Genomic DNA, 24,210 nt, shown 5'->3' with positions numbered 1-24,210 from the left:
CATTGTATATTCCTTTATTCAGGTAAAGGGACTACCATTTGGGCCAGCCCCGTGGCCTAGTGGTTAAGTTCTGTGTGCTGCACTTCGGTGGCCTGGGTTCACAGGTTTGGTTCCCTGGAGCGGACCTACACCATTTGTCAGCGGCCATGCTGTGGCAGCTACACACATACAAAATAGAGAAAGATTGGCGCAGATGTTAGCTCAGGGCAAATCTTCCTCAACAACAACAACAACAACAAAAAAGGTACAACCTTTCAACCAGAAATCCAAGCCTGAGAAACAGTCATCCTAGACTCCCCACCACTTGCTTCTCCCTAACCTCTGTCTCCTATTGGTCGTCAAATTGTTTCCATTTTTCCTCATAACAGTCTCTCAATTCCAACAAACGTCATCGTTTTACTGCCGTGACTTCAGTCCTCCTTGCCAGAGCACACAGCAAAAAGTTCATGCTCTGCAACATGACCTGTCAGGTTTTTCATAGTCTCACGATTGCTTCTTATCTGACCTCACTTCTTGCTACACCTGTATAAATATACTTTGGGACACATTAAACCATTTGCCATTGCCGAAGTATGCAGTGTCCTACAGGTTTTTGGTAAATGCTGTTTACTCTGCCTGGAATGCCCTTCTTCACTCCCACCTGCCTCCCATTGGTCTGAATCCCTACTTATTGTTCAAGAGTTTACTTAAAAGATTAACTTTCTCTGATCTCCTGAAGCTGAGTGGAGAAGGATGGGAGACTACAGATGTTAGGTGTGCCTTTCCACTGCCCTGTTTGTGTAGGGGTTTGCATCACTCTGATGCATTTCTTTATTTACAGCTCTCATTTGACTGGGAGCTCCTGAATGGCAATGTTTGCTCTATTTATTATATCCCAAATGTATCCCAGTAAATGTCACATAGAAAGCCTGCAGAAATTTTTGCTAACAGGATTAATGAAGGATTCACAGGGATGTAAGTTGGAAGACTTGGCTATAGTCAATGTGGCTGGTGATTAATATCAATATGTGCCGAAATTATCCTATCCCTCTCCTCACCAAAGAATGATTCAGGGGCTGGCCAGGTGGCGTAGTGGTTAAATTCACAAGCTCCGCTTTGGTGAGTTCTCAGGTTCGAATCCTGGGTACGGACCTATGCACCACTCATCAAGCCATGCTGTGACAGCATCCCACATACAAAAAATAGAGGAGCATGGGCATGAATGTTAGCTCAGGGTCAATCTTCTTCAGCAAAAAGAAGAAGATTGGCAACAGACATTAGCTCAGGGCCAATCTTCCTCAAAAAACTAAAACAAAAGAATGATTCATCCCCATCCCATTAATATTGGCTAGGCCGTGTGTTATGAGCAGATAGGACATATGCCCCACCCAAGGTGAAGCTTTAATAGGCCTTCTTTCTCTTCCCATCTGGCACAAGAATGGCACACCTCAGTCTTGGGCGGCTCCTTCAGCCTTGGGGCTAAGATGAAGAGACTGTAGAGCATAGCTGCAGGGAACCTTAGCCCACATGTAATGTGAGTGAGAAATCAACTTTTTGTTTTGTAAGCTACCAAGATAGCTACGTCTTTATCTCAGCACAGCCGATTAATGGTTATAATGATAACAGAAGCGTGGATGCTTATAAGAAACATTCTGAATGGGGCATTCAGTGAAGCTTACAAAAAGATGTTTGGAGCTTTTTGAGTCTGTGGTGATGTTAGGACACCTCCATGTGGTGATGCCTTGTAAGGAGATTTTGCTGTCTCTCAGCAGAGTGTCTGGAACATCGTAATTAGCACTCAACAAATGCTTATTAAAGTGAACTATTGAATGGGAGCTTAGATTAAAAGGCAGAGCTGGAGATAAAGGTTTTAGAGCCTCATTACGAGATGATGGGATTTTCTACCTGATGGAAAAAGTATCTGAACAGGAGAACAGAGGGCCGAGTATTGAGGCTTGTGGAATGCATTAGGTAGGATTTAGGCAGAGGAAAGGGAATTATAGGTAGATAATAAATAGAAAAGCAGAGACACAATATCACAAGAACCAGAGAAGAAAACTGATATAAAACTTGGAATTGTCAATAGTCTCAAACGTGGCAAAGGTCAAACAGAAGGTGAACTGTGAAAAGACAGAAGTCCTACGGATCACTTTAGATAGGTTCTTTATTTTTAGACAGCCTTTCTCAAAATTCTACTATAGCAGAATATTTCTATATAGCTTTTAAATAATTATTGCAGTGACACCAACTAGCTTATCCAGTCCTAAAGTGTCATTCATGCATTCTCTGATACAGTGCCCTCATTGACCTACAGTCATAGAGCCATTCCAATTTTCTTTTGTGATTTGACTCTGTCTTACTTCCTGGATGACTATTGTTTCTGTTTATTTTTATTTTCAAACTCCATTTCTGGCCTTCCTGCTGACTTTCGTGCCTCTCTAACTGGCAATGTAACCCAAATTTATCCATCTTAGGGGTCCAAGACCATTGATTCACAGTCTTAAAAATCTTTTCCTGTTAGTGAAAATGTGCTCTGATTCTTCTTTTTTATTATTATTTATTCTTCTTTTTTATGGTCACCTGATGTGTGTGCTCAGTGCACGTGCATTTCATACCTTGTTATAATTTTCCTGCAACCTGCTTTTCCCGTTGGATGCTCAAATGGTCCTACTGTCTCAGGACCCTTCTTGTTTTCAACTGTATAATGTTCTATGTAGCTTGTCCTACCTTTCCCTGCTTTATTTCATAAATGGTGAAGTGAAAATAGTCATTCCTGTAGGTGATAATACCAGAAAAATGTTGAAACACTCTTTCATCTGCCTCTTTGGGAGCACTACCACTTGGGGTTTTGTGAATTCATCAATATAACCTATACAGAACAGCTGTATACATCTTGTTATCCTTTTAAATTTCCTTTTCTTTTTCATATTTTACCATTCCATAGTTTACATTATGTTTAATACCAAATATACTGTTTTTTATCACCATACTCTGAGAGCAGTGAAGTATAAACGCTACGCTAATATACGTGATTAATTCTGTATGCGTTATCGAGAAAAAAATGTATATAACTCTAGTCCTAAACAGCTCCATGTTATGTTTTTAAATTGAGATCGTTCAGTGAATAACATGTATGGCATCCAGATTAACAGAATTTAATTAAAACTTTTTGTTAAAATGTATTAATAGCTTATGTTAGAACCATTTAATTCATAAAGATAATTATGATTAAAAATAGATTATTCTTAAATTATAAAAATAATTTCCTTTATTGCCGAAAATCAAGGCTTATGATATTTATACACTGCTTATTATTTTACTATTTCTTACAAAGTTTTCTTATTTGATTAGTATTTGAAAGAGTAACAATGGAAAGAAATTTTATTAAATTTAAATGGGACAAGGGGATGCCATCTACAATCAAATCCCATTATATCTTGTCATGATAAATACCAGCAGGCTTTTTTTTTAATGGATAGTAAAAATATATAAAATATCGGTCACTATTTTCAAGACTGGTGATATTGACATGGTTGCTTCTACAAACATTTTTATTTCTCTTTGTTAGATGAATAAATGTTCCTTTTATAGATGAGAAAATGCCCAACTCTTTTTATAAATTTCTTTGTAAGACTTCCGAATAAGTCATAAGTTAAGAGGGCAATATTTATCACCCTTCAGTGTCAGAGCAGAAAACTCAAACATAATATATGTTTTCCCTTTGAGTCTTTCATTTTGCATAAATAGCAAAGGCTGGATAACTTAAGACTCTGACTTACTAAAATTAATTCAAAAATTTATTAACATATTTTCATTATAATTGTGTAATGAATTTAGATTCGGTTCACCTGCTTCTAAAGATTATGCTAATAAGGAACTGTGAGAAATAATATAATTGGCTTTTAATGTTTTTTGTTGAGAAAGAAAGATTATTTTAAAAATCAGCTGTTGATAATGACCAGATTGGTATCAGTTGCCAGCAAACAAGGCAAAGCATATGCACAAAATACTCATGATTATTGAATAATAAATCATTTTAATGATTATACTCAAAATTTTGAAATGAGGATGGCAGTGATGTGGAAAACAACAAAGACTCAGGCTCATCAGATCTGTTATCCATATGGACATGGCTTCTCGAAGTTCCATTGTCATCACTTTAATGCAAGTATTTCCTCTGTATTGCCCAGTCTAGCAAATAAAGCTAGTTGATCTGTTTATATAGGTGTATCACTCAAGTGTATATAGGTGTATTTCTCCAAATTATTATAAATATATGTTACTTTAAATGTTCTGCTTTTGAAAATGATTGACCATTTTTCTCCTTGAAACTCGTCTTTTCTTCATTTCCAACCTAAATGGTCAACAATGAAAATTAAATAATTTATGGTATTTTCATGTAGCAAAATACCATGTAGCCATGGTATATAAAAATTTGTGAAGAAGGAACTTAAAACTCAGGAAAAGGAAATATCTGTACTAGATCTGTCTAAATTAGGTAGAAGAGCCTTTACTAGAAATTAAGCCAACAGGGCTTTAAGGAGAGGAATTTGCAATCTGAGTTTAAGATTTAAGAGGAGGAACATTTCTAATTCAGGAGGTCTGGAACATGGCTATGGGAATATAAGGCTAAACTGCAGTGGAGGCCATTGGGACTGAGAAAGGCAGGCAGTTGTGAGATGATGTAATTGAATGTGTTGTCTACATGAATTTGTAAGTATCAAGATAATGGCAGGAGTTGTGATGAAGAGTAAGATCTTTAGCTTGGTGTCAGAATCTTTAGAGCATATGATTGGAGCAGATCAGGGAGAGGCAGGGAGGAAGAGGGAAAGAGGACTGTATAACTTGGAGACCTGAGGATGGATGACAACACCAAAAAGGGATAGAGAGTGATAAATGTGAAAAACTTCAAATTAAAAAGTAAAGTTTTGGGGCCTGCCCAGTGGCTCAAGCTGTTAAGTGCGCGTGCTCCACTTCGGTGGCCTGGGGTTTGCAGATTCGGATCCCGGGGGCACAGCCACGCACTGGTTGTCAAAGCCATGCCGGGGCAGTGTTCCATATATAAAGTAGAGGAAGATGGGCACGGATGTTAGCCCAGCGTCAATCTCCCTCAGCAAAAAAAGAGGAGGATTGACATCGATGTTAGCTCAGGGCTGATCTTCCTCACAAAATAATAATAATAATAATAATAATAATAATAATAATAATAAATAAATAGTCAAGTTTTTTGGGGGGTGGTGGTGGTTGTTTTTAAAGGAGTGCTTCCTACTGTTTTGAAATGGTTTGAAAGTACCCACTGGAGCTAGGAGGATGCCAGCTTCTTCTTCCAGTGGCTGGTAGTTGGAGTGGGGGAGAAAAGGTCGTTTCTCATGTAAATGCTTGCAAGAAAAACTAGAGAGAGAGGATTTAGACAGCTAAAACAGAATGGTCAGACATTTCAGACAAGGGGAGTAATATGAGCATGGAATTGGAGAAGAAAAAATAGTAATTTGATCAGATTGAGGTTTAAAGGAATGGAGTGATGAGAGATAATTGGAAAAAAAAATTGGGAGCTGATTGTGGTAAGCTTTGACTATCACTTGACCTCTAAGAGAGTGGTTCTCATGTATTTTCCCCTCACTGTAATTCACCTGATAGAAAAATAGAAAGAAAGAAACTAAAATATGAAACATGCTCCCATCAGTAATCGTGGTCCAATCTCACTGAATAACTGCTCTGTCCAAAAGGTCCACATGGATATTAACTACTCAGAAAATTAACTATGTCTTTAAAAGGAATGCATCCTCCAGAAAAAAATTTCAGAAACCTAAAAATTGAGCTAGGTGACATGACAAAGGCCATACAGCTAACAAATGGTTGATTTCGTGTTCAAATGCTGTTTTTCATCCCAGGAATTCTTCCTACTCTGCTTTAAATGCAACATATCAATTCTGTTTATCCTTCTCTCCCTCTCTTCTCTCTCCCCCTCCCTCTGTCTTTCCCTTCCTTTGTTTAGTCAACAAACATTTGGGGAATATCTATAATTGAGCCTCATATTTCCATTACAATGAAACTATCCTTTTATGCTTGATTTTCACCCCCAATCTTTAGTCTTCCCCTTTAAAGTAGACTTAGTATCTTAATGATAAAATGGAAAATTAATAAATAGGAAAATTTTAAGAATTTTGTCTGTTGAGAAATCACAATAGCTTGTCATTCTTGGATGTATTATTAATATTTAGTAGCTAGAGTATACTTTGTTATCCAACTCCATGGAATGTGAAAAAAACTTTTAGAACAGAATTCTGGAAAATGATATTAAGAACAAAGACTTTTGTATGAGTTATATTTCAAGTATTCAGGTACCCAAAAGGACAAACATTAATATAACAAATAATCATCATTGCTCAGAATGGAAATACAAAGACAGATGAAATTTTACAAAATTTTAAAATACCCAAATCTGTCTCATAGATAGCTTATGGAGATGCACAATTCACATTCACAAATGATATTTTTTAGTGTTTTTAAAAATTGTTGTAAAATATACATAGCATAAAAATTTACCAGTTTAATCATTTTTAACTGTACTGTTCAGTGGCATTAAATACATTCACATTGTTATACAACTGTCACCACCATCCATCTCCAAAACTTTTCCATCATCTCAAACGGAAACTCTGTACCCATTAAACATTAACTCCCCCCTTCCCCTCGCCCCTGGTAACCGCTATTCTACTTTCTGTCTCTGTGAATTTGACTATTGCCGGTACCTCATATAAGTGGAATCATGCAATATTTTTCTCACATTATTTTTGGTACTTCAAAAGCATCTGGGCTACAGAATTGAGAATAAACGTAACATCAATTAGTGGTTCCCATGAGAATGATACAGTGGAATCAAAGTGCTTTTCCACCTTTTAACTATAAAATTCAGAATTCTCAGGCTTTATCTCTATCTCTCAGAATAAAATTTAACCTTGTATACATTTTGAAATTTTACTTACAGTTAGATTACGTACTTTTAGCAACAAAATGTGTAACAACTACTGATAATACCTTTTGTAATGACCATCGACTATGTCCCAAGCACCTTAAATACTTTATCTCATTTTACTCTTCACAATAACTCTATGAAGTATGGAATGTCCCATTTAGTGAGGATGGAAATCAAGACTGGGAGAATTTATGTAACTTGTTCAAAGCCACACAGCTGGTAAAAGCAACATTAAGAATTGAACTCAGATCTGTGTCTTAAAAGCTTACACACACACATTAATGCTACCTGAACAGCAATACGATAAAGATAAGAAACCATATCTTTTTCGGAACCCCAACTTGTTCAAATATATAATTTCCAATGTGTTTCTTCTGCATAAAAATATTTAATGGTTATATCTGCCTCACTAGAACTTGAAGAAATATGATATTAAAGTAAATATTTTCAATTCACCTCAAATACCAAGAATTATCCCTTGCTTGCTATGACAAAGAAAGAGAATTTAAAATGAAGTAACATCATTGTGTTCGTTTGTGAATAACATATTGCAGCCAACTGTTTCTTAATTGCTCAGACTGTTGATAAATAATCCAGCCCTTCTGCTCTCCACAGACAATTTGCTTTGGATCAGACCAGGCAATTCAAACAATACTAATTACAGTGAAACTCTTTGATATGAATTCCTATTTGTCACGGGGAAGAAAACCCCGATATAAAAGGTTGGGACATTTTTCTCTGATTTTTGCCTGAAACATGACACCTATTACCTAGGCTCAGATTATATTAGTCAAATGAATTTTGGCTGAATAAAAATGGATGGAGTTGTATTTTGTGTTGGAAAAATATGTATTTCATTGCTTTTACTGTTTATTGTACTGTCAGGAATTATGTTAATTTTGTATTTTTAATTAAAAGATAGAACAGATGTGGCAGCTTTATTTAAAGCAATATTTTCATTGACATAAGTCATGTTGCGAAATGATTATTTACTGTAACAGAGATTTGTATATTAATGGCTAAATGTGTCTCTACTAGAAAGAAACCAAGACTTGAGGAAGTCTTCACTGTATGAGGAGATTCGCTGTAATGTGATATTATTGTATTTATGATTTTATGGTCTTAAAATGAATATTAAATGAAACAAAATTCCCAAGGATTACTCGGGAGGCGTCTAGGTACATAACATTTTGTACAGATGGTTGGAAGGCACAATTTTGCTCCATCACTGCATCCGTATCCTTGAACGATTTCGACTGAAGACAGCATTTCTTTGAATTTTTCATTAAACCAGACGTCTTGAAATATGAATTCCTTTTATGTTTCTGTGAGTTTTGGCTAAAAGAACCCCAGTGAATAAATCATACAATACTACGTGTCACCAGCACTTGTGAATATTTCTGCTTTGTTATTCTGTCCTCAGTAGAGCACCATTGATTATCAAACTCAGCGAAGAGCATTTTATGATCATATATCTCCATTAGCTCCTAGTTTGACTACCATAGATTTTTCTGGTTAAGCCTGAATTATGTATTAGGAAGCCTATCTCTTCAATACAAAGTTTGATTTCATTTTTCTAAGCCTAGAACTCTTATTATGTATTATGTATAAAGATTCTTATCTTTTATATGTAAAAATAGGCTGCACTGTCTTTGTGTAACTGAAATATATGCCATCTTTTTGTTTCTTGATTCACAGTTAGCATATTATGCTATGAAGATGAATCTCTACAATGCAATGGCTGTCAGGGTAAATATTTCTTCACTTGTTAAACAAATGAAAAGTCAATTGTGCCCTGAATTTGCTTTTAATAAAATGAGCAAACCAGAATAATGCAAATTTGATTGATATGCTAATGGTAAAGAGAGAAAAGAGTACATAGTTGAAAAGTTATACTAAATAATCTTGGCAGTATTAAGAATTAGAGTAAAATGTAAAACATGTAATTATCAATGCTTATGTTTTAGAATGTTAAATATCTCTGAGCCATAACTAGAAAAAGACTGTAAATATTAATGAAGCAATGTATTAGTTTCCATATGTCATATAGAATATTGTGATAAATAGATGAACAAGATTCTGGAATATAAGATTCCTGCCCAATATAAATCAATTAGAAATTATTCATATTATTTAACAGTAATAAAGTCAGTTTCCAGCTTAGAAGTTTTATTTCTATCATTTCTATTTCGTTTTTATGTGTTATTTTCCCAGTAGAAATGTGAATTTAGTGATTAGGATGCTTGAACTTGATTTCTGCACAGATTTTGGAAATGAGCACAACGAAAATATTATTTCTTTTGTCTCACACAGTATGGTAATGGCTTAATTGTTAAGCTATTATAATTGGAGAAATTAAATGAATTTCATTAATATCCTTAAAACTTATGTTGCCTTATTATACTTTCTTTCATTAATCTGTTAGTTCTTACTTCTGCTAATGATAGATTTTATTTTGGGTGAAGCAAGGTAGTAAAATACCTTCTGGAAGTCCTGTGTTGAACAATGGCAGGTAGATTTGCATTGTTTGACTACATATCCTGCTTTTGGAAGGGTGCTTTCCTCCACAGGAGTGAGTGTGCTGGGAGCCGAGCCCAGGGACAATACCCAGTTTCTATCTGTCCACATCTCTGTTCTCCCGTAGGTTAAGGAAAAGAATAAGAGGCAGAAGGAGATCTTCTTGCTTCTTTTCCTCAGCCAGAGGCAGATACTCCAGCTACAGTGGGCTATTTACCTTTCTTAGTAATATAGTAACATAGGAAAACAATTTGGTTTTCCTCTTATAATGGGAAGGCTCGAGTCTGGGAATTGAGAAGATCTTGATTCTCTGTACATCTCTGCCAAAGACTTAGCCTCTGAGCCTAAAACACTGTTAGATTCTTTCTTTGCTGCTTACCTCATGTCAGAAGCATCTGCAAAGTAAAAAGCAATAGATGACTGAAAGCCTAAAAGAGTTGATGACCGAAGGCTTGGCTGTCCTTATAGGTCACCAAGGGAAGACAGAGGCACAGAAGATGGGGTTAGAAAATTGCATTCTCTTGTTATTATTTAGCTCTAAATCTTCGTATTGAATTCTGATCTGGCTTGAATTATTAAGATTCCTTTTACCTAGTCTAGACATATCTAAGAAACCCACATCAATCCAAGCCACTTGGAAGGTAGAGTTTTTGGCTTATTACCACATCATACTAAGAACTGCATTTCCTAATAGCATTGCCCAAAATCAACTTATCTTTGATTAATGTCAATGGATAATGTTGAACTTTCCTTGAGTCCTATGATCCTGGAAAACAACAAAGTTAAAAAATTCCCCCACCCTTTTGTCTTCCAGAAACAGCTTTCTGCAAAAATCCACTCTTCCCCATATGACTTAGATAAGAGGCACAGATGCCCCCCTTCTCTACCTATGACAGGGCCACATACAGACCCTCCCTGAATTTCCGTGCTTTACCTCACAAACAATTAGCTGAACTGCTTGTCCCCATCCATCAATTGGAAAAACACATTTGTTAACCGAAAACTTTGGTAAAGTTTCTCTCCTTTCCCTGGGTCCCTGCACTTTAGCCAGCAGATAGCATTCCTTAACACCCCCTCCTGAGAACAGGCTGGCTTCAGGGTAAAACTTTCTCTGATCTGCTATTCAGTTATTGCCATCCTTTCATCCCCCTTCTCCACATCTGGTTCTTTCTAGCCTTTTTACCTCTTCCTATAAAAGAAAAACTCCTTTTGCCTAATCCTTGGCCTGATTGCAAATCACACGTCAAAGCGCTCTCCCCGTTGCCCTAGTCACTCACCCCCTCTCCCTGGAAATAATCCTTTCAAATAAAGTCTCCTTATTTGTATCAGGAGTTGTTTTTTATTTGACATTCCAGGAGAGACGAGTAGGGGTGGAAATGCAGTGGGCATTAAAGTGAGAGGAAGGAAGACTTGAGCATTACCTAGAGCCTGGAATGATCCGCTAAAGACACTCAGGAATTTTTGTGAGACTATGTGGAGTATGTAAATACTACCACGGAAAATTTATAATAGAAACACTTCTCTAACAAAGTAGTTCAAAGGCTTCCTTCAGAGGTTTAGATGAGTTAGCTTGTTAATCTAAGTACTTCATGTTCCTAAGGTGAGGAATTGGGAATGAGGCTCAGGTGCACAGAGGCCTTAAGTGATTTCCTAACAAAGGTTAATTTTTAGCCTTGATTGATCACAGAGACCAGAACTGAATCTATTTGTAAGTGGATTTTTGCAGGATGGTGCTCTGAAAATTTTGCTCTCTACTATGGTGAGCGCCTGAAGAGACTATTGTGTGGTCCACGTACGCATCTTGTTGTACACATCTGAAGATTACAACCCTAATTGGATACCAGTAGCTGAAGCTTTACTTCTATTACCTACAACTCTTTCTTTTCAGATCATAAGCTACCAAGTAACTTTGTGGAAAATAACTACCCTATAAATGATTTAAATATGGGTGTCTGTGAGTATCCAGGAAGAACCTCTAAGAGTAACAGATAACTACCAAAAATCTATGTGGCCAATAATATTCCGACAGATAAACAGGTACTCAAATCATGAATAGGACCTTCACATACAATAGATAAGAAAAAACTTTTGTCTTAATTTCCCTCATGGACTGCGCCAATCGCAAGTTATATATTTGACTGTTGACTCCTAGCATAACAAGTAAATTATATTCAATTGCCAAAGAGGCTAGTGGGGGATTTTGAAAAGACAGGCATTTAAAAAAATTATTTTCAGCCTGTCCATTCCTAAATAGATCTTACTCTTTTATAATGAAGAGTAAATTATGTGTATGTGATTTTTTTTCTGTAACAGATATTCATATCTTGATTTGATGCATTTATTTTTTAAAGGGTCACCTTTTCTCTAAAGACTTTACGATCCCCCTACCCATGTGGAATTGATCACTCTCTCTTTTTATGTCCCTATTTTATCATTGACATACTTCTGTTATAGAACCTGTAACATTTTATTATCCTTACTAATTTACATCCACCCCCTACACACTGTAAGTCCCTTGGGGCCCAGATCCTATCTTCTTAGTGTTTGTATCTACCGTTCCTGACTTATAGTAGGTGGTTAAATAAATGTCCCTGGATAAATCAATGAATGTTGACTCATTCTTTTCTAAACAAGGAGTAAAATAAAAGTCGTTTGTTTTAAGTACTTTTTGTTTAAGTCCCTAAGTGCCCTTGTTGGAAATTATTTAAGCCTTTGCTGGGGGATCTTTAAGCATGTTTTTTGTTACCTGATTAGGCTATGTGGTGTGGATAAACTGGACATGGTAAGGTAATATTTGGTCAGTGCAGTTCACATGGGAATGGAAGACCTCATGAGCTTTGGGACTTTGCCAAAGGACCATGACACGTACAAGTTTGAAGGAGGCTTGCTATGATATAAGCTGCTATCAGAACCCACAGTATGCCTTTACAAAACCACTGTTACTGATTTGCTGCGAGGCCAGTGACAGTCAATTAATACGGCAATAAATTGCTCAGTAAATTTTTATTTTAGCTCCTGGGGCCCTATTCCTCCTGTTTCTCTGTGTGACACTTTATTGCCTTTTGATCTTCAATTTTACTTTAGATTTGGGTTCTCCTTTCCTCCGACACTTTGGGTACTCCATTGTGGATCTTATTTAAATTTGGCCTCCAGCTTTTATTTGCAGTTTTCTTTCTTTGATAGCTTGCAGTATCTTATACAAATGTCATAAGCTGATTCAGTTGCTCAACTCATTTGTCTCCCTGTCCCGTCTAGATGTACAATTGTATATCTTCTTACATCCTGGCGTAGAACTGACCCTCCATTTCTGATGCTAGTGAGCATATACTTCAGCACTGGAGTGTCACCTCAGACCCTCCAAACACTGGGCTTAGAGAGTCAGCTTCCCAACAATACTGTAAAGATGAAGGCGAAATTACTTTAGGTGTAGGAAGCCCATTAAAAAATATCCCCAGGTAGCAAAAATAGTGCAGTTTGGTAGAATTATTTCATCCATCCTATGGTCTATTACTTGTTCCTTTTTCCCAGCACCTTGATTCAAGGTTCTTAATATTTCGTGCTCTCTCTTGCTTATGGCTTTTGTTTACTGGCTGACCCCATCCAGGATGAAGCCTCTTGTATGGAGTGGTACATAACTTACACACAATTCTTCCATTTGTAAGAAGAAAGTAACCCAAGACCAGGAATACATACAATCAGCCTCAGCCTTGTCTTTAAGGCTTAGATTTCTCCAATAGAATGGCTCCAGGTTCTCACACTTTTTACCTGAATGTGAATGGATATAGCTGGTAGATACCTGAGCATACCTTAGTCAAACTGACTGCCAATGAGAGCTATGTCTCTGAGGCCAGGCAAGAAAAAGATTGCAATACCACAAATTCCCAAATCTTGGTATGTCAGAACCATTGGTAAATTATGAGTTAGCAATTGCATAGCGGTTGCTATTCTCCAGGTACCATTCTAAGTGTTTTAAATATTTTAAGTCTTCTCCGTAATCCTCACAACCAACTCTCTGAGGTAGGTATCACTATGATTCCATTTTGAAAGATGAGGAAATGGAAGCACGGGTATCTTGCCCAAGATCAACAGAGGTCACATAGCTAGTAAATGACATTGTTAGGAATTGAACCCAGGAGGTCTGGTACCCACATTCCTGTTATTTCTAGTCACTTGTTGTCTTGCCTCTACATCTAGTCTTCTCTTTTTCTCAAAAATCTGGATGAGGACAACTATGTGAACCTGGACTGAGCTCTTAGGGAAATTTTATTACTCATAGTCTGGTTTTCTTGGTAAACTGACCCCACAGCCCTAACAATTCATGAGCATCCTTACTTGTAGTACATTTTACTCAGGGAATTCTAAATTTGGTGATAATTAGTAGAAGACTAAGTTGAGGCATCCCAATTCAGTGTCACATGCTTCCCCTCGTAGGCAGAATTGGATGGTTTAGGATGAAAAATCTCACCTTATCAAAGAATATTCAAGCTGTGGCCTTCACATGTTGATATTGCTAGCATTGGGATTTGTCATCCATCAAACCCCATTGGAAACACCCTTCTTGCTACAATTTTAAATGAATTTTTGTGTAGGATGTAGCAAACGGTGAAAGAGAATCTGTCATTTCTTTCAGTTTGGAGTCCAAGGTGCAGACCACACAATTTTTGTGATCCAAAAGTCTGTATTTGGTTGTATTTGCACCTCCACCATGCCTGTGTTGGACCCTGAAACATTAACAGAAAAGAAAAGTGGACTCTAACTTTGTTAAAACTTTAGGAGCCCCACAAAAATGTTATCAGGACTGCTATTTTCAACTTCTGACCCCTCTCTTTATACATTAACTCTTAGAATATACTGGTCTTCAATAAACTAAATATAAGGAGGGTACATAATCTGGTGCAGACTTTGGAAATTAACAAAGGTAAACTCGCTGTGAGTTGTTTATTCTTTATAATGCCTTTGAAAAGCCTCCATTGGGACATTTCCATACATCTAGAGTCCTTGTTTGCTTGCCTGTCCTAGGACAGCTGGAGCAGTATCATATGCATGCAAATTTCATGAAGTCCTAATGTGTAGTGTCTTAGACATCTCTCTTAAAAAATATATTCCATCTGACTTTTTCCTCTCAATTTCAAAGATCTGTTAGGAAAGAAAAATGGTAATAATCTAAAGCTTACAGAGTTTTAAAGAACTACAGATGTAATTGATTGTTTCAGGTAGAATTCCTTTTACCCTGGAAACCTTGTACATGTTATTGATCAATCGCATATACTTACTTAGTGATATCCTGCTGGAACCTGCAGAGTCTCACTGCTCTTTTATTATTGCTGTTGTTTTAAATGATTTGACTTGAAATTAGTGCCCCCAAACATTTTATTCAGATAGAAACCCTCACTTTAAGGAAAATAAAAACTATAACAACAAGAGAAACACAAGACTAAAAGAACCAATTTAAAAAATAACCATAAATTTATTGGCTTTTTCCTCTGAGAGCTCTGGATCTATATAATAAAAATTTTAATTTACAAAAATTAATCTAACTTGAAACATCAATTAACCATTTTCTTTTCTTTCCCACTTGTTCTAAAATATAAAAAATATGAGTAAAGATTAGATGGTGGCTTTAATTAAAAAATGGTTAAATATGTGTCCGATATAAAAGGATCCATCTCAAGCTCTTGAACTATTTATAATCCTATTTTCATATTTATAATACTATGAAGTAAGTATTTATGTTTAGAATAATGACTCCAAGGTTAGATAGATACAGATTAATAGGTAAATTAATTCAGGAAACAGATACTGAAGATAGTCTCTTGTATATTAGACATTATGTTAGATTCTAGGAATACAAAACAAGTAAGACAAAGTCTTATTCATGCAGAAAAAGATATCCCAAAATGTCAGCCTAAGGATTGAGAGGGAAAGGGGCCATCTAGACAATCCCAAGCTTTTGCCTGATGATGGACAGATATTTAAATGTTCCATCACACGCAAAAGAATATTACTTCTCCCCTCCTGCTACTTCTAGTACCAACATCATTGTCAAGTGATTAAATGCACTTGTGTCGAAAGGAAGTATAAAGTCAGATAGAGTGAGGAAACGGAATATTAAAGAGAAGAAACTGCATATGGAACAATTATCTAGAATCTTCTCCTAGCTAAAAATATCTAGTTAAGATTTCTTTCTCTCTCTCTCTCTCTCTATATATGTTTTTGACATTATAATGCAGTGACACCTAGAATGAAAACTTGGATATTACTATATTTTAAACACCCTATTTTTCAAAATTTAGTAGACGCACTTTTCTGTGCTCACTGTATAATTTTCTGGAATGCTGTGCATTCTAATAAATAAAAGTATAATTATGAATAACTGAGTTCTACTTCTATGATTTCATATACATTTAGAGCATTAGTACTAGGTAGGTTATTATCAATGAATTTGTTTTCTATGTCTTCATTTTAATTTTAGGTCAGAAGTTATTATTTTTTCTGTTTTGATAGCATTAAGATTACTATGAATTTTGAAGAATAAAAGTAAACCGAATGGAGGGAAAGTCTTTTCTATGAGCAGATGGCTTTTGATATATCGAGGTTTTGCCATTTGTTTTAGTGCTTAAAATAAACATTATTTATAAGACCACTTACATTTTGATGTTACTTAATGAGGAATATGCATCATTGATTTGACTAGCTTAAGAGGTCATTTAGAACTTGCCCGTTAACAAGCTGTAATCTGCTGAGCACACAATGACTTTGTTTAAAATTTTCTGTTCGGAGCTGATCAATGACAATAATTGTTTTAAACCAATCACTTCTGAAATTTGCTAATTACTTTGAAGGACATGAATACTACCTTTTTTTTTGGAAGTGGTAACCCGTTCACCTTGAAATTAAGTAGAAATGTCATCAAAAGTCATCTTGCCTCTTAAAAGTACTTTTTTTTCTAATTAAAAGTTTATTAACTAGCACTGGGATATCAACAGGGAATTTAGACAAAATTCAAGATGTCACTTGTTCCTACGCACCCTTTCTCTTTATAACATATCCATACACTCTTTCTTTTTCTCAGTACATCCATAAGATGTTTTAGTGGAAAGAGCCTGGGCTTTGGACTAAGACATAGCTGGGTTTGTATCCTGACCCTGCCATTTACTCTTTTACTGGTTATGTGACCTTGATCAAGTTATTTAACTTCAGTTTCTTCCTTTTTAACAGAGATAGTACCCTATTCACAAGGTTATTATGAGAATTAAAGCAGTTAGCATAACACCTGGCACATTCCTGGAGCTCAATAAATTTTAGACCCTTCACATCTCTAGATGGCCACATCTTCACCCACTCAAATGCCCAGTGTCTTCCAGCTCTTTGTAATCACTCACCTCTAACAAAGCCGTTTGAAGATTGATTCATTATACTTTCACGTGGATGAGTTTTTTTTTTTTTTTTTGTGAGGAAGATCAGCCCTGAGCTAACATCTGATGCCAATCCTCCTCTTTTTTCTGAGGAAGACTGGCCCTGGGCTAACATCTGTGCCCATCTTCCTCCACTTTATATGGGATGCTGCCACAGCATGGCTTGACAAGCGGTGCATCGGTGCACGCCCAGGATCTGAACTGGCGAACCCTGGGCCGCTGCAGCGCAGCGTGTGCACTTAACTGCTTGCGCCACTGGGGGCAGCCGGCCCCCACGTGGATGAGTTTTAATTTGTTACCTTAACCATCACTTACTTATTATGCACGTTAGTACCCAATTGTGAATAAAAGGATTTGCCTTGGAAAGGAATTTTGGCCTGCCTTGAGACAGATAGATGTCTATTGAGTTAGGGTGTTCGATTTCCTGAGAGCACACCTGTTGTAGACTGTGAGTGTGGTTGGTGCTGTTTCTAGTAGTTGCTCAGCTTGGAGTGAAGGAGCCCACGTCACTGGCTTCTTTTAGTACCCTATCTATGGGCACAGATTTTTCAGTCAATTTCAGTTTTTGTCCTTTCAGCTTCTTTTCTCAAAATGGGTATACTCACCACTCTGGTGTGACCTAATCATAAATCAGCATCTTCCTCTTTCCTTCTCTGTACTACAGCATGCATCTTTTATGTTTTCTGGCACATTTAATCTTATTTTATTTAGAATTTAATGATGTTTTCATGTGATAGGTAGTCCTTCCCTTAACACTATTTGCTACCCTAATATTTTCTCATGCCTCCTGAGTCACTTCTGTTGCTGATGACAGATTTTCTGTCAGTACTTTTGTTTACAAGTGTTTTCTTCTTTAATACTATTATTACTGTGCATGCAAGAAAAGTAGGCTGGAACATTTGAAGTTATCCAACCAGCTACACGACCTTAGGCAATTATTTAACCTCTTTAAGTACCAATTTTGTCTTCTATCAAATGAGGCTAATAATAATATCTACTTCAGAATGATACTGTAATGATTAAATTAGAAAAGCCAGCAAAATATTCACTTATTTGCATGTATGATTTATATATGTATATATATTCCAATTGATTAGCCTTTTTCATTAGGAAAGTGGTTTGTATCAATTCCTTTTCTTTCTTTGTCAGCCATAATATGATTTTGGTCAAATTAGAGGGAGATAGTTTCTAAATTGAGTATATAATTTTAGAAAAATTCATTTTTTTTGCATTTAAAATTAATCTCTAAAATAAGGTCATTTGAAAAATATTTGGATAGACATATTCTATAATGTTGTTACATTAGCTTGCTGTTTCACTTAGTTTTACTTTCTAGAATTATTGTCTCTGATTTAATTGTTCTTACAAGCTGTTTTGCATATCTTCAGTTGTATTAGTCATTCTCATACTGGGTGGTTAACAAAAACACTTTTTCAGAATCTTCACATTTAATATCTCAGATTGTAAAATACCTTTTATTTTATTTGTGAGGAGATCAGCCCTGAGCTAACATCCGCCAATCCTCCTCTTTTTTTTTTGCTGAGGAAGACGGCCCTGGGCTAACATCGGTGCCTATCTTCCTCCACTTTATATGGGACGCCGCCACAGCATGGCTTACCAAGCAGTGCGTCGGTGCGCGCCCGGGATCTGAACCAGCGAACCCCGGGCCGCCGCAGCGGAGCGCGCGCACTTAACCACTTGCGCCACTGGGCCGGCCCCTGTAAAATACCTTTTAAATGGCCATGTTTTAAAACAGAAAAATAAAGGATCAGAATTCAAGTAAAACATTTTTCCTATTTATTCTTATAGATCCAGCATTCAACTTATAAAAATTTTAAACTCAACATATTTGGTTAAAAAATGATAAGCTTTTGTGATGAAACCCAATGGATTTAGGTATAATCTCTATAGTAATTATTCTTTCTTATTAAAAAAAACAGTATTTAGAGATGTGTGTTCCTAGCCTAGCTAACTGTGCAAAGCATTGGAAGGACATCATATTGGGAAAAAGAATCATATGTAATATGTGAATAATTCATAAATATATGTGAACTGCTGGAAAATTTTAGGGAATAAAGTTAAATCTTTATGCAAAGTTAACCTTTTTTTCAATTTTTGCTATTTCTTCTTTCTCTACTGCTTTAAAGAAGTTGAGATTTTTTTTCTACAAAATGAAGATCTATACATTATGATTTTTGTTTTGAGTTTTTCTAATAGGGATTGTATTAGCAAAGATAGAGCTTAAGGAGATTGACTGATTCTCATGATTATTGGGGCATTCTAAGGCTTCTAGTAGCCCACTTAAGTATGTTCTCTTAGACCCCTAACACTCCTCTCAACTGAAAAAAAAAAAGCAAATACTTTCAACAGAAACGTTCATTCATTGAAAAGCACAGTTCAGTTTGTTCCCAGTTCTCTATTGCAGTGGTTTAGAGAATGGGCTTTCTGAGGTCCTAATTTGATTCCTGGATCCATCACTAATAGCTGTATAATTGTGGGAAAAGTACATAACTTCTCTTTTTAGTAGTTTTCTCATCTGTAAATAAAATATGAGTATTTATCTCATAGGACTGTTTTAAAGATTAAGTGCATAAATACAAGCAAAACCCTTAGAATAGTGCCTTGCGTGTAAGAACTCAATAAATGTTAGTTATTATTGTTAAAGAAGTATTAAAATGTCATGATGAAGATACAAGACAACATTTTGTTTAAAGACTTTGATACCATTGAATTTAAAAAGCCCATTAAAAAATTGATTTCAATGTGACCAAATACAATCTTCAGGCCAGTTGGTTATGAAAAATAAAAGATCCATTAGGTCAGGAAATGGAAATGGTAGAAATTGGTAAAGCAAATTTTTAACCTTTCAATAGTTAACTTCATATTTAGTATTTGTGAAATAATTATAAGTGTTTTAAAATAAATTATACTAACCTATACATATGTTTTTTCTTTATAATATTTTATAATATGCCTATGAGTAAAATCTACATTTGCAACCACATGTACTGTTATATTAGTGGAAAAGCCTAAGACTTTGATATGAGTTATCATCCATCATTACCTTGGTTTTGAAGAACTATTAATGTTTCCACTAAAAAAATGTTCACTGGCACATTTTATCTTTTTATTTACTTCAATAGATTCAGAGGCGATGGCGAGGCTATAAGGTTCGGAAATACTGCTTTAATTATTATTATTTGAAGGAGTACCTGAGAGCTGTTTCAGAGGCCAATGATGCAATTAGGTGAGTGGTATAGTCACTAGTCTGCTAGTGAAAATCTTAGAAAGGGTATTCAAAATATGTTGATCATTAGCGTACTTAGGAATATTTTCTAAAACTCAGTGATACTTATTAAATATCTTGCTTCCATCTTTTAAAAACCCTCTATTTCACAAGTAATACATATCCATTGTAGAAAAACCAAAAATATAGATAATTTGAAACAAAATAAAGTTATCTATAATCCCATCACTCAGAAATAAATACTATCAACATTTTGATGTGTATTCTTCCAGACCTCTGCCACTTAATAGCTGTGTGACCTTGGGTAAATTCCTTAACTTCCTTTTTCCTAAATCTGCTCATCCATAAAGTGGGGAAAATAATAGAATTACTACATAGATTTATTATGAGCCTAAGTGAATCAAGATATGTAAAATGCTGAAATAATGCCTGGTGTATCATATGCGCTTAATAAATGTTAGTTTTTTTATTTTATTTCTATGCTTAAAAATATATACTCTATAAAAATGGAAATACAGTATACTATTGTTAACCTGTGTTTTTCTCTTAATAAAATATTGTGAATATTTTCATGCAGTAAATATACTAATATCGTTGTTCATAATAGCTTTTTGAAAAAATTAATTCCTTATTGTTGGAACTGTAGGTATTCCAAGTTATTGCTGTTTTAAACATTTCATTATTTTCTTACTGTTACTTAAAATGGAATTTCTTTTAGTTCTTGCCTTCTATGTTTATTACTCTGGTTATTGCTTTCTGGTAATTAAAGTATTTAGACTATTGCTTGTTTCTATGTGTAGTATTGTCCACATTCCATATATTTTGATATATAGTATTTTCATCTTCCATTTGCATTTTTTATTCCCTCTTTGGAATTTGTTTTTCAATCTCCAGCGCTTGGGCTTTTTCTGCACTAAACATTAAACAAATTTATTTCTGAGTTTATCGTGTTATAGTCACAAAATATGTTCACTGCAAGTATTACTTTAGGGAATTTATTGAGATTTTCACTGTATATATATATTATTATTTTTAGATGTTCTCTAAGGGAAAATAAATGGATTTTGTTTTTCCATCCAAGCTAAGCTTTTGCATTTTAATTGAGCAACCAAATGTTTGCCTTTATCATCTTAACTGTTCCAATGTCTCCTACTTTGCTTTATGTGTCTGGTTTTTATGTTTCCTTTTATATATAAATTATGATTTGTTCGTTTATGTAACATTTTTTTAGCTTTATATGTGTTTAACTCACAATGCCTTTCTGCTCCTGAGTTTCACCTTCTTTGGAAATTGAACTGATCTACTTTTTTTTTTTTTGGTCAGCAAGGTTGGCCCTGAGCTAACACCTGTTGCCAATCTTCCTCTTTTTGCTTGAGGAAAAGTGGCGCTGAGCTAACATCTCTGCCCTTCTTCTTCTATTTTGTATGTGGCTCGCCGCCGCAGCATGGCTGTTCGGTGATATAGATCCGCGCCTGGGTTCTGAACCTGTAAACCCCTGCTGCCAAAGCGGAACGCGTGAACTTAACCACTACACCACCCGGTCTGATCTACTCACTTTTCAAACTGGATATCCTACCTCTCCCTCTATTTACCACTTCAATTGCTCAGCCCTCCAGCAAATCACCCACGCTTTGTAGACAGGCTTCTATCATCTCTTGCCTGGACTCTTGAGAGAGAGTGTTTTAACAGTTCTCTTTGCCTCTGGTTTTGCCGTTTTTCAAAACAGTATTGAGAGAGATAGCTCTCAAATTATTTTTCTTTGGTTCAAATCCTTTAAAGTCTCACTGTTCTTTAACATGTTGTGTAAGTCATCCAGTCTCATCTCCCTGGACCCACCCATATTGAATGTCTTGTCAATTTTAAAAGGCATCATGTTTGCTTAGATCTCCAGCCTCTGCACATGCCATTCTCTCAACCCCTCATCTGCCATATAAACCCCTCATGATCCTTCATATTGCTGCTTAAATGTTGTCTTCTGACCAACATTGATGGAGTTAGGGCATCCACATCTGAGGGCCCAAACACTCTCATGCAAAGCATCCTTACACCATCTGCCCTGTGGTGTTATAATTGCTTACAGTTTGCCTTTGACTCTATATTGTGAGATCACTGAAGGCAGAGGGAGGATGGTCTGTTTTAATTATCTTAGAAATCTTAGTGCCTAGCATAGTTACTGACATAGAGTAGGCCCCAGGTAATAATGCTCACTGAATGGAAGAATGAAGGACAGATAGAGTGAAACTCCGTTACATTTTTCACTCTGTCAGGCAGCTGTAATTTTGAATATATTATTTTTTTCTGCCTTAATAATTGGTGATTTTATTGAATTCAGTAAATATTTATTTAACAGCTACTATGGCCTTGATGTTGAGGATACAATGATGAACATGAGACTCAGACTAGCCTTCATGAAGTTTATGGATTAGTGGGGAGAAATCATAAAAGTAACAACAGCAAAAGCAGATAACAATTATAATATGCTTTTTATGTGCCAGAAAGTATGCCAAATTCTTAGAAGTATTACAGGCAAGTGTAACACAGATGTCCTAAAAATCTCTGACTTTCTGAGGTTACTCTATCCTCTAAAATTCTAAATGAATACAGCTTAATCCTTCCAACTGAAATTCAGTGCACTTCTCCTTCTGATATCTTCTAGTTCTTACGTAGTTTGTCTCTCTAGATTATTTCTTTTTCTGATGGCATGTTTCTGTTAAATTCTCAATTCCACCCTGTTTTTCACTCACTTTCTGCCTTAGCCTTCTGCTTGTTTCACTGCCTCCTCCTCGCCATTTCTGATGCTGGTCAACTCCGCTGTATCTCCGGTACCACCAGTAGAAGGCTGTTGTGAGCTACAGCGCTTCACTGAAGGTTTGAGGTCATGGGGAGTGGGGGAAGATGGTGGTGGCAGCTTAAAGCATAATATAATATAGGCAACTACTAACAATTCAATACGTTCTCTACCGTGGGGAAAGTTTTTACAGTTTTGTTTGCTCCATGAGCCCCACAATACCTCTTTCTTGCTTTCTTTTTCTCTCACTCCTTCTGTTGCTGTTATTCTTCCAGCTTTTTTTTTTTTTTTGTGAGGAAGATCAGCCCTGAGCTAATATCCGATCCCAATCCTCCTGTTTTTTGGTGAGGAAGATTGGCCCTGGGCCCACATCCGTGCCCATCTTCCTCTACTTTATATGGGATGCTGCCACAGCATGGCTTGACAAGCGGTGCATCTGTGCACGCCTGGGATCCGAACCTGCGAACCCCAGGCTGCCAAAGCGGAGCACGTGCACCTAACCACTTGCGCCACTGGGCCGGCCGCTCTTCCCTCTTTTTTTCTCTTAAATTCTTCTCCTAGTTTTAGGGCCTCACTTTGTCCCCAGCACCCCAATACTCTCAAGCTGTTCTGAATAAAGTTCTCTATTATGTTCTTAAGTAAAGTAATTCATCCTTATTTTTTTTTTTTTTTTTTTTAACTAAAAAGGTCCTTAAAGTGTTTTCCTAAATAAAAGAATACTTTGTTCTGGCAATGAATGATACCAATCCTTTAGAATGTAGAAGCAACTATTTTATGTTTAAGCACATACACATACACTTAATGCCCGATACACACAAAAATCACTTTCCTTCCACCCCTATCATGTAGTCCTCTAGGTTCCTTCATCTGCAGTAAATATTCTGGCCAATTTAATATGTATAGTTCTAGAAATGTTATGTTTACAAATGAGCACATATGTATATGTCCCTTATTTTTAGAAAACACAATTATAGCATACACACTGTTTTCTAACTTGATTTTCATACTTATGAATAATAGCTTGAATATTGTTCCATATGAGTGCTTAAGGAGCTTCATTCTATTTTTTTTTTTTTTTTTTTTTTTTTTTTTGGTGAGGAACATTCTCCTTGAGCTAACATCTATGCCAGTCTTCCTCTACTTTGCATGTGGGACGCCTCCACAGCATGGCTGATGAATGGAGTGGGTCCGCACCTGGGATCCAAACCTGTGAACCCTGGCCACTGAAGTGGAGTGCATAGAACTTTAGCCACTTGGCCATGGGGCTGGCCGTTAGGAGCTTCCTTCT

General features: G+C 36.1%; 1 protein-coding gene across 1 annotated transcript in view; it reads left to right on the top strand.

Moving 5' to 3' along the window:
* The window catches only part of SPATA17 (spermatogenesis associated 17), a 202,334-nt gene that overhangs the window by 22,760 nt on the left and 155,364 nt on the right, over positions 1 to 24,210 (top strand). Inside the window, exons 5-6 of the mRNA XM_058533896.1 lie at positions 8,654 to 8,704; positions 20,031 to 20,134. Of these exons, the coding sequence (XP_058389879.1) occupies positions 8,654 to 8,704; positions 20,031 to 20,134 (155 nt within the window). The remainder of the gene's footprint in view (positions 1 to 8,653; positions 8,705 to 20,030; positions 20,135 to 24,210) is intronic.

The sequence above is a fragment of the Diceros bicornis genome, chromosome 38 (assembly GCF_020826845.1).
Source record: "Diceros bicornis minor isolate mBicDic1 chromosome 38, mDicBic1.mat.cur, whole genome shotgun sequence".
Lineage (NCBI taxonomy): Eukaryota > Metazoa > Chordata > Mammalia > Perissodactyla > Rhinocerotidae > Diceros > Diceros bicornis.
Note: the sequence above shows the minus strand (reverse complement) of the source record. Positions and strands in the feature narration are given on the sequence as shown.